The sequence below is a fragment of the Poecile atricapillus genome, chromosome 1, assembly GCF_030490865.1.
Source record: "Poecile atricapillus isolate bPoeAtr1 chromosome 1, bPoeAtr1.hap1, whole genome shotgun sequence".
In the NCBI taxonomy this organism is placed as follows: Eukaryota; Metazoa; Chordata; class Aves; order Passeriformes; family Paridae; genus Poecile; species Poecile atricapillus.
Genome location: NC_081249.1, coordinates 63,503,988 through 63,515,825, shown reverse-complemented (window position 1 = coordinate 63,515,825; position 11,838 = coordinate 63,503,988). Strand labels below are relative to the sequence as shown.

Here is an 11,838-nt window from a genome sequence, read left to right as displayed (position 1 = left end):
AAAAAAAAACAACTGAATGAGATCATTTTTTAATTCTCATCTCAGACATTCAGCCTGCTAGCCAGGGTTACTGGAATAAAGCAAGGAAGCTCTTTTTCCATAGCAAGCCATCTGGTTGACATAGACTCACACTGATGCTAATCTGTTGGTTTCTTTCTTTTTATTATTTTTTTTTTTTTTTTTCTGAGGAACACTTCATCTGCAGCTGTAAATTCAGACCTGCTCCCTCTGTGTTCGGAGCATTCATTTTGCACACATATTTATTACCACATTATGCCCCATTGTAGGTGTCAGGAAATCATTGTTATCCTTGGTGTGTCTACGTTGTTCTAATGTCAGGGATGTACTTTCAAATGGAAATTAAGCAATTATGTTTCACATGGGGAAACCTGACAGACGCATAGATTTTTACACCACTGGCAATGTTGCTGTCACAAAAGCAGACATTGTTCTCAGTGGACTGCCAAAGAAATATAATGTATTTCAAGAGCAAAGTGGGAGAGGGAGGGGAGCAAGAAGGGGGAATGTGAGGTAATTAACTGTGTGATTTGAGTTCATAGATCATGGAGCTGTTTAACTTCAAAATGCAGAAGTGACATGACAATGAGGCTACTTAACTCATCCTTGAAAAGGAGGTTTCCAGTAGCCTTTTAGAACACAAATAAATGCTTTCAACACTATCTTCAACTCCTGGTTAAACCAGGATGCTACTGCATGTTTACTATTTGTAGCAGTTACTTAGGAATTGGTCTAATTAGCTACTAAGACAAGTGCTGTAGGAGCAAAGAGCCATGCTGGTTCCCAGTTTATTGAACATCAGCCCTCTAGCAAGTTGGCCAGGTGGTGTCCCTGGGACAGGGAGCTGGGGAATCCCTCACCTGGTGAGGAATATGTGCTCAGGTTGGTGCCATACATCCTCTAGGGATGGGAACCTTCTGCTCATCCCCCATGGCTCTGTTGTTGTAATGCAGCACGCAGGGCCCATCTTGAGCCTCTTGCAGCACAACCCGCCTTCCCTCCTCCTCCTCTCACCTCCCCCCAGCTATTTTTGGTTTGTTGCAGGCTTTATTCAGCAGCCTTTTGTGTAACTCTCCTCTGCCCTTGGTCATTAGCTTCATACTACTCCCTCGGGTGTAACAGACCAACAGCAGTCCAAAGCCAGAAGCCAGTGAGCTCAGGGAAAGGGCTGTACTTGTGCTTAGTTGAAAGCAATAGAAATCTGGGGCCCAAGGAAGAAAATATCTTAAAAAAACAAAGTATTTAAAAAATATTTCGATCAAATCCTCACATTTTACAAAAAGGTCTGTTAAGAAGCACAGCAGTGTACATCATAAACCAAGCCTTCACTTACACGGATTCCTAGAAAAGTTTGAAAAGCACTTAGGACTCTTCAAGGAGAATTTATTTGTTTCTTAGATATTTTAGATGGGCAAATCCTGTAGCCCTGAATAAAACAAAATTATTACAATTGAGATTGAGAGGAATAACTAACAATCAAGGCTTCTGTAAGCCAAGAGCTACATGAAGATGGCTGAGAAAATAAATGGCTGTTGCCTCAAGGAGCTCACAGTAAAATACAAGGCACCACAAAACCACTGAGATAGGGGAAGATTATAAATTTCTATCCTTTCTCCTCTCCACGAGGCAAAAAAAGGTATGTTTATCATCCCAGGTGTCAGTGGAGTTTTGGAGCAAAGGAAGAAGTGTAACCAGACTGTTGGGTGCCTGTTGGGGCTTTTAAGCTCCTCCTCTGGCCATTCAGGTCACCTTTACCTATGTGAGAGGGAAATAAAGCCCACAGATGTTTGTTTGGGTCCAGCTGGCTGCAGATATCCGATGTCTGCTGCTCCTAGAGATGCAGAGCAGAAACACTTGTTGACACCTGGGCACTTTTGCTGAACATGAGACCCTACCCCATCTCTGCAGCCCAAGAAGACTCAGTGGGCAACTGTGCCTGCTGCCATAGCTCAGGCTGGGAAGCAGTGTTTCATTTGCTTTAGGACATGAACCCTTCTTTTCCTGCTTTCCACCTCTTCTTGCCCACTCACCAACCCTGGTCGCAGGCTCTAGTTTTAATTCCTTGCCTGGCTCCCCAGGTAAGGCATCTCTTGTTTATTAAGACACTACTCCTCATTCATCTTCCTGTCTCATTTCTTTCTTTATCTCCTGCAGAAAATAAACCATATGAGATCTGGAAGCGCTCCTTGAAGAGATTGAAGATCACTGACAAACAAGTGCTGCTCTTATACCAGTAGATTAATACCACATAGCTTTGTCAAAAGGAGGGAAAAAGCAGTGTCCCACAGATCAGGAGGGAAAAATGAACCAACAGACACAAATTATAGAGCTCCCTGCAGGTGCAGAAGGGGAATCAAACCAGCATCAGCTGGGCTTCTGTCAAGCAAGGCTGGGGTGGAGGGACACATTATCTCTTTTTTGGCCCTCTGCAAATACATCTTTTACAACAACTTGTAAAATGTCCGAAATGTTTCTTAGGAATACTTGCAGCTGATAGGGTGCTGAAGGAGGTAAACAAGTTAGTGACAGTGTCAGGACAGTGGGCCGCAAGCAATCCATGAAGCACTGCCAAAACGAGGTGTAAAGAGCACAGGCCATCCCAGGAAGCAATGGATGCAAGCAAAAGGTATGATGTGGGCTCAATGTATGAATGATGGACTACCCTCACCATCCACAATACTATGGCCAGCAGGGAGAATATGATTCTTGGATATTAAACTGCAAAATCCTCAGTAGGATCCAGATTTTGAATGAAAGACTCCAATCTATTCAACTTTCCCCCCGAAAAGTTACAACTTGGGGTACAGACAGTGGTTATGTTCTCCACCTCACAAAGGAGGAAGAAAGCAAGCCCATCTCTTCCACAGAGGAGCTCCATACATCCAAAAGGTTCCTTTATATAGACAATAATCTGCATCTTTCCTGCTTTGTTCCTGAGCTTGTATCAATCTGTCTCAACTCTCCACTTGGGCAAACTCTCCACTTTGTCAGATGGGTCCCATCTGTTCCTAGCAGGTCTCAGTCTTCAGAGTGGGTTCCCTAGTTGTCAGTGCCTGATTCCTGTTGGTGCCAGATGTGCAGCCAGGTGTTTACCCATTAAACCTCTGTTCCTTCCCAAGCCTTTCCCTTCACTCACGGAGACCAGGTAAGCATAATGGCCTAGGTTATGTCAACCAAAAAACACACTATACACACTGTTAATTTAAGCTCAGTGCTTCCAAACCCTGGGGCAGAATTCAGATACACAAGTCCCTTTCTGCCCAATAGGATTTGTGTGGTTACACTTTGGCACAGTTGAAAATACTCACACACACATGGAGCAGAACACATGGACACAAGTATGAGGACATCTGAGAATGTCACTGTTTATAGTTATTCTGTAAGCCCACTGGGACAGATACCTCATCTCTCAGTGGCTTCAAAGCCAAGTAGGACTCTTATACACTGCAAAAATAAACAGTTTTCTATGAAGAACTGCTGAAAAAGGCCCTGGCAAACTGCACCAGGAATATTTCTGATCCTTGCAAGTGCTACTGGCAAACTCATTTCTATGGTGGTTTTCTCTTAAAAGGATCCAGTAAAATTTTCTTCTTGTCATGGAGAAGCATGTCCATTCTAATGAGTTACTGCTTTCTAGTAGTTGCCTGCTACCTAGTGGTTTACACATACCACTGGCACAAGTAAAGAAGAACATTTAAAGCATGACTTCCAGACGAAATGAGAGCATGGGAAAGTGCTGAACCATGGAACTCTTTGCTTCCCTGTGCTATTCAAGCTCTCTCTTCTCTCTGCCCTTCCTAGTTCTGCTCCTTATTTCCAGTCTTATCAGAGTGACAGAATTGTTGAGGTTGGAAGTGCCCTCTGGAGATCATTTAGACCAAGTTCTCTGCTCAGGCAGTGTCACTTGGAGCAGGTTACATGGACGTGCATGCAGGTGGGTTTTGAGTATCTCCAGAGCGAGAGACTTCACAACCTTCCTGGGCAGCCTTTGGGCCCTTTTCCCACCCCATATTTTCCTGCAAAAAAAACCCCAAACAAACCAACAACAAAACTCTCTGACCTCTGTAGATCATTTGACCCATGCTGTTTATAACTAACCAATAGTCGTGGAAGGGAAATACTCAAGTCAGGCATATGCATACAGGGACAACTTGCTTTGGAAATAAAATCCACGGCAAATAATCATCCCTGAAGGTCTCCTCTGCCAAAGTTTCACTCAATGGGCTGAGAAAAAAGGTACACAGCACTCACTTTTGTTGCAATTCTGTGGTGGCACATCCATTACAGATTCCACAGAATTATAGAATAGCCCATTTTGGAAGGGACTTCAAAACCTTGTCTGGTCCAAGCATTCATGGAAAAAGAGTCTAGATGAGAATATCTAGTAACCTGTCCAACTGCTTCCTGAAAACCTCCAGTAATGGGGATTCTACCACAACAGATGAAAGGTTGTTCCAGTGAATGATTGTTCCTAATGTTAACAATTTCTCTCCTGGTCAAGACAAAAGCCCCCCCCAGGGCAACTTATAATTGTAGCCACTTCTTCTTCCATGCAATTATGAAGGAAGACAGCCAAAATTCTATTTTGGGAAGGTGTCTTCACAGCACCAGTAACTTGATGCAAGTGGTACTTGCTCATTAGGAGCCTACAGACCCTGGTGGCACCAAGATATTTTGAAATACAAGAAAGGATGTGGCATCAAGAGATGCTGCGATGGGACATGACATTGAGGGAGGGAATTGAAGTCAGGAGAAGGGTGAAATACAAGTAAGGACTTGTGCACATCAGACAAGCTGCTGAGTGCCATCTGCTGCTGTCTGGAAATGATGTGAGCTGTGGAAAGGGCATGAAACCTAGATGTCTACCACATAGGGAAGAAACATCAGGGTTGAGCGCAGTGCTGCTGCATCTGCATCTGAAGGAAAGGTGCAGCAGCAAATTCCACTGCTGATAACAGCAGCCCAATCTCTGTATCCAGCGTGCCCACTCAGGTGGTACCAGGTCCCTGGCAAGGCCAAAGCATAACTGATGCAATAAAAGTAGAGAAATTCAGCAGAAATGAAAGATAGCTGCTTCCATTTGCACCAGGATTGCTGTCGCTTTCATGTCCAGCCTCATTGTGGTCTTTTTCCACATGCACTTCATCAGTTCCTTTTCCACTGTTTCTGCCCTCACTTTTCCTTCCGTTTCAACACCACCTGTTTATCTGAGCTAGCATTGCTCCCTTCCTCTTCATTTCCATCCTCATTGTTGTCTCTCTAATCTTTCTGCTCAGCTTCTCTAGCATAGGATTGACTAAAAGAAAAGAAAGTTCATCAGGTTGAGTTTTTTTTTTCACTTTCACCCTTACTGAATCAAGTCTGAACTGTGTTGAAAGAACTTGTAGAAATGCCATCTTGCACAAGGAATTCAAGTGGAAGTGGTGATGATTCCGTTTGCTCAGTAGGCCTGAGGTCAAGGGGAGATGGGGCTCTAACAAATTAGCATGTTCTGAAAAAGAATCAGGTTCTCAGATCAAAAAGAGAAATGGTGAACAAAACACTGACCATAATCTCTATAGAAGCTATAGAAGCTCTTTAAGAATGTAAAACAATGTGCTGTTTTCCTTAGTCTTTGCAAAGCCTTATGAGATGACTTCATTGAACTAAGAAGTGTAAATGCTACTTCATATTTAAATAGATGCTGCCCTATTGCTTTGTTGTTACCATTGGTACTTCTCTATCTTCAGGTAAGTGCTGGTGAGCGATGGGTATATGAAATGGTACAAACCTTACTTCTTTTCTTGTTTGGTTTTATTAATACCAATAAACCAACTTGACAGCCAGATAAAATACCCATCACCTTTGCTTTGCCCCTTGTTGTCTGGATTTTATAAATGAAATGGTTGTAACTATCCTAACAGCCTTGAAGCCTCATGTCAGCACTTATAATATCAGGGTGATACAGGGATAATGTTTTGGCAGAGGAACAGCTTTTCATCTGTGTTTTATTAACTGTCTGCTATTAAAAAAACATGGAAGATAATTGTTTTCTGTGTTGTTCTGTGATGGAGCACCTATAAATGACATATGTGATGATGAAGAATGCAAAATATGTACTAAGTTACACAAATAATCACACCATTCTCTTCACCTCCACTCTCATCATCCCACCATCGTTCAGAGATTCATCACCATGAATCTCATGAAAATGAAAATATCTAGAGTATGTATGCCAGCAACTGTATATACAGAGATGGGTTCTCTTTAGAACACCTGTAGAGTAAGGTCCTCAGGGATTAGCATAATTGCATCACTGAATCTTTAAGGAACCTTCAGATTCATATTTATATCCAGATTCATTATTTCCTCCAACTCAGACCAAGACTACCCTGTGGAGGGTAACAGCATCAGTAGCCTGACTGAAATGTGTTTTTCTTTGAATTTCTCTGTGATACTAGTGAAGAAATAATCAACAAATTATTCCAAAGGCATTTATTTCTTTCTTGTACATGAATTAAAAATAAAATCTTACAAAAATATGGAACAATATACTGAACCATATACTGACATATATATATATATATAAAATCTTAATTCATACTTCAGGAGTCTTTTTAATGTAAGCTAGAAAAATAGAAATTTCATTTTGGATGCATATAATATTCTTGCAATATTCCTATAAATGATATCAAGTATTTTTTCCTTAAAAAGGTGAAATGCACATTTCTTCACCAGACTAACAAAAATAATTCAGTGCAAATTTCTAAAATAGCCATTCAGATTACATTTTCTTTCATATATGATTTCCAAACAGTTAACAGTTCAGGTTTTTCATATTCTGAAACAGAGATCAGAACAGAATCAGTTGAAAAGAAAGCTGAATAAGCTATTGCCTCTGTCTTGGAATTTAGTTTTCAGCAAGGTCATAATAAACTCTTTCTGGAGCTCTTCTTTACTCAAAGTTAGGCAAAATTTGCCAGAGTTGATGTAAAATATTCCTTTACATTTTACCTAGAACACTTCAAATACATTCAAGCTTTACCAAGAATTTTGGTCATTTGCTCTAGACATCTGTGAACTGGGGTCACAGATGGAATTTACAGAAGTAAGCATTAATTCTGTTCAAAATCCTGTCAATTATTAACTTAAAAAAAGTTCTCCAGGAAAGGGTCATATATTAATAGTAGTTTGATATACAGGTATTTAAGTTAAGAACATCAGACTGCATATGACACAAATCACTTCAGGATCTCATTAGCATCCACTTTCTGCATGTTTTATGTAGACTCAGGCTGACATTTTGGTTGAAGCTCACTCCACAAAAAGTGTCACATTAATTAAAAAAAGGATAATTAGGTCTTTTTTTTTTTAACTTGATGAATTACATAGGTTTTGGTTTAGTTCTTCACATAAAATGTTATGTACATGTTATTTTATACATGTTTGCAAGGCTTCAATCCCTTAGAATAAAAGAATTAAAATAAAAAAGACAGCTCTTCATCTGCCCTTCTGAACACAGAACCTACCCAAAGCTTTAGCACTTAAGAGTCTGACTCTCCACACCTGACACACCTGGGCTAGGTGACACCTTCTATAATACAGGTCAGCATTGGATAAAACAAGGTAAATCACACTCAGTGAAATTATTTTTAAAAATGTAAATGTCCTAAAAAGAGTCAACATTGGATTTTTTTCTATTTTGGTTGATTTTATGACTGAACATTGGACTTCTCATCCAAAAAGGCCACTTCTTTGAATTTGAATAGATTTTGAAAAAGAAAATAGAAAACTGCATAGAACATGCTATACAAACATATCTTGCTATACAGCTTCTAAAACTTCTAGTTATGGTCACTAAAAGCATACATTCTATTAAAAAAAAATTAGTACCAAAAAAATTTCATAGAAAATCAAGTATTTTCAGACTTGCTCAAGGATGCAGTTGGTCTGACCTTGCAAAATACTTGGGCAGGTGCTTAATTTTAAGCATATGAGTCATTGTGCCAAGAGAGATTTTATGGTGAACACTAATGTACAAATATGAGACTGGCTCTTCCACTTCAAGATAAGCATGGATGTAAGTGCTTTGCTGGATATGGATCAGGATGCTCAGCACCTAACAGAGCTTCAGGCATTGATCCAGCAAAGCACTTACCCACACGAACAACACGGCTGACTTCAGGATCGCTGCTCATGTGCTTAACATTAGGCATGCTCTCGTAAGTGCTTTCCTGGAAGGGCCCGATAGACCAATCGTGTTTAAGCTATAAAATTTGAAGCAGTGTATGTTTAACACACAGCATATTTAACAATGCTAATCTGCTGAGATTTGCTTTTTCTTGGAACGGGGGATGCCCGATGTCAAGTATTTATTTTTCAGAAAGTGTGTAAAAAAAGCCTTCAAAAGAAGCTTTGTGATCATGGCAAGTTACAATAATATAAGCGAGTCTCCTTATGCCCCTTTCATTTCTTCTTTGCACGTCTTTTCTCAGGCATCTACAAAAGAAAGAGAAAACCCTAGTCAAAACCATTATTTTATTCAAATAGCCATCCATGCATTTAATTTTGCTTCAATAAACATCATGCCAGATGCAATTGAACACCTGAAAACAAGCAAACTGAATCCTTCCAGATTTTAGATCTTGAATGCAAATTCTGCCAACTATGCCACCTCTTCCACTGCAAATATTCAAATCACCAACCACTTCTACAAATAGAACTAAGTTTATTACTTAAGACTGGAAATGATGTGCCAGTTTGACCCTTACTAAGGGTCCCTTAGTGATTGCTTGTATTTCCATGTTTTCCACGCCCACTAATGTCAACCCATTTGCTATGCAGTCTAAAAGAGTGAAAATGTAAGAGTTGCTTAATCCCAAATAAACAACTATAAAAGCATCACAGCTCATCAGATATTTACATGAACATGCAGAGATGTCATGTTAACCCAGAAAAAGAAATAAAGTAAGACCACATTTCTATAATAGTGCTGGCATATTGCTCCATACTATGCTAACCAAGGAAGAAATAGCAAAGCAGCACTTCATAATGACCTGCTGCTACTGCTGGCCAGGCAGGGTAACTATATTTAAATCCTTATTGTGGTAGGAAATATTGTTTTATGCGCTTGGCACGATATGCTCTTCATAACTTCTTACAGCTACAAGCTGAGGAAGTTTCAAAGTTACTAACTGCATTTCATGCTTTCCTAAAAGGAAAAGAGTTTTTGTTTTCATGTGAAAGCTCTAATGGTTTTTGGAAATGGCTTATTTTTTTTGTCATGCACAAATTCCTGCTCAACCAAAAGCATAGTCACTAATAAAATTATTATTCTGGTAAGTTACAGCATAGCTGACAGCTGAAGTCGAGATGTGGCACAAAAGCAAAATGAATCCCTGCACAGGGGAAGAACCCTAGACTTAGTCCTTGAGCACAGTAGAAGATGTGAAAGGCATGTATAGAGCAAAAAAAAATAAAACCTGGTACCTCAGATCAGAAATCAGCACAAAGGCCTCTCATCTCTATCAGATTTTTCCAGCTCTGTGACTGAGGGAAGCTGCAACATCAGCTATCCCTCTAAATACACAGGAATATTGTGTAATGACGAAAGAACACGGAAAAGAGTGGGTAGTGCATTTTGAGTGACAGTCCTACCTTGTGCAAACTTTGTAAAACTAAACCTTATCTAAGACACTCATACTTAAGATTTTGAACCCAGCGCCAAACAGGATTTTTAAAAAAACCCCACCCATTCTTGCCTTTAAATCAATTTTTCCCTGATTATTTTCATAAGGACCTCTTGACCTTGGAACTAAACATAAAAATACCCCTATATTGCTATGTGCTAAGAGATTTATCATGTAAAGCCAAAGAGATGCCAGAAGTCTTTAAGGATTAAAATTTATACACAGGAAAATACCAAAATAACTTAAAAAATGTGCTGAAACCCAACCTAACTCTTGAAGCATACAGCGAACACAAGTTTGTTACACAAAGCACTTTATTGCATTACATGTACATTGACATTCATTGCCATTTGTTTCCAGTAGATTGGAAACAACCCAAATCCCATACAGAGTGTCTTTGCTCCGATAAAATGCCAGCAATGACAAGGCTTGCATCAGTTCTAATATTTGGGTCAAAATAAAAATGCAATGGTGCCATCCTACTCTGGTGTAATAGTGGGTAAAAAACTTCAGAAAGTTTTAAAAAAATAATGCTCCATATGAATTAAAAAAAAAAATCACTGAAGTGGAGCAAGTTTTCAGCCTAGAATGAAGTGTAACGGAGAAAACTCTGTGGTGGGCTTGACTGGGCTTGCTCTAGAAGCAGCAGCGCAGAACGGTACCCTGCTAAGCCTTGCTTCTCAGCTCACAGCACAGTGTTAATGCAGGTGAGCCATCTTCCCAGTCCAGGCTGAAATATCTGATATCATGGTACTGCCTTGTCCCACTAAGACCCAACAGCTCTGTGCCCTGCCAGCTCACAGACCTCTCCATCACATTCCCCACATACCCAGACACGCCCTGCATACACTATACTAACAAAAAACTCTAGGAGACATCTTTAACTTAACATAAAAATAACCACTGTATAAAATTATTTGAAGAACAAGTCTTTATTTTGATGTTTTAGGTTTGGAGCTGAAGAAAGAAGAAATGGATTTCATTCCACTCTTGTCAACTTTGGCCAGAGCCTTCTGTGCTGCAGACATCTTGGTGTTTGTCTGTGAGTGAAATGATAAACAGAAACAGTTAAACAGCATCTCCATAGGAGGGAAACAGATGCTACAAACTCCTAAACACAGAAGTCAAGCGAGTTGAATTGCTTTTTTAGAATTTTTTTAGTAGTACAGCCATAAAGATAATGTTATGCAGGCTTTGAATTGTGGGAGAAAAACATTAAAAAACAAATTTGAGATTATTCAAACTGAAGTATACTTGTCATGATTTACTTAACCTCAAACAAAGACAGAAAACCAACTACAAGGACAAGGAGGTGAAACATCTCTCCTTTCTGCAGAATGACGTATCCCAAATCAAATGTTTTCTTTGGGATAATCCTCGAGTGTAGATTAAGACGAATAATGCATGCAATAGAACAGATGCATTCTGCACCCTCCAACTCAATCTCATGATTATGCTGTCAGCAGGCTGAATTACAGACCTGCATTACGGATGATGAATAATTCACACTGATTTAGTATCAAAGACTCAATGCACAGTGAAATAAAGGGAAAAGAGATGTAAGAACTAGTAATGAAGAAGGTAACTAACGTTTGCAAAGCACTTTTGAGGCCACTGGGACAACTTCCCAGACTTCTACACCTAAAACACATTTTATGAACCACATTTTATAGAGCTGACCTCTTTTCTTTCTTGTATTTTAAAGTGTTATGTTTTAAATCTCTAGCTGCTTTCCCTATTAAGAAAACTTTGCATTCACCTTTCTTTATGATACTCCTCAGTCTGCAGGACTTCCCAATAACAGTACTTGGGATCGGTTAGATGGTTATGGATACGATGGAGATAGGCAACAACTGTATGATTGTCTCTGTTACTCTACAAACAAAACCACTGCCAAAGTATTTTAAAAGGAGTAGTATACTGTACAGAGTCCAAGGGCTATCTTTTCTTTCCCAGATTCTCTCATCAATGTGCTTCATTATTTCAGAAGTGAATCATATTTAATGTTAAAATGAATTGCCTCTCCTCAGTTTATTTCTATCTTTATGCTAAGTTCAAAAGCTATAGTATATATTGTGGGGAGGGGGGAAATATGCATATTTTGGATGATTTATCACCTTCACTTAGGGGGCAATCCTCTTACTTCCAAACT

General features: G+C 39.6%; 1 protein-coding gene across 5 annotated transcripts in view; it reads right to left on the bottom strand.

Annotated features, from left to right (window-relative positions):
• Positions 1-6,502: 6,502 nt before the first annotated feature.
• The window catches only part of RNASEH2B (ribonuclease H2 subunit B), a 42,274-nt gene continuing 36,938 nt past the window's right edge, over positions 6,503-11,838 (bottom strand). For 2 of the 5 annotated variants that reach the window (XM_058855215.1, XM_058855225.1), the window contains exon 11: positions 9,978-10,726. In XM_058855215.1, the coding sequence (XP_058711198.1) occupies positions 10,619-10,726 (108 nt within the window). In that variant the 3' untranslated portion in view covers positions 9,978-10,618. Of the gene's footprint in view, positions 8,497-9,973; positions 10,727-11,838 lie in introns of those variants that run through there. The other 3 variants (XM_058855261.1, XM_058855253.1, XM_058855244.1) reach the window with 3 other exon arrangements.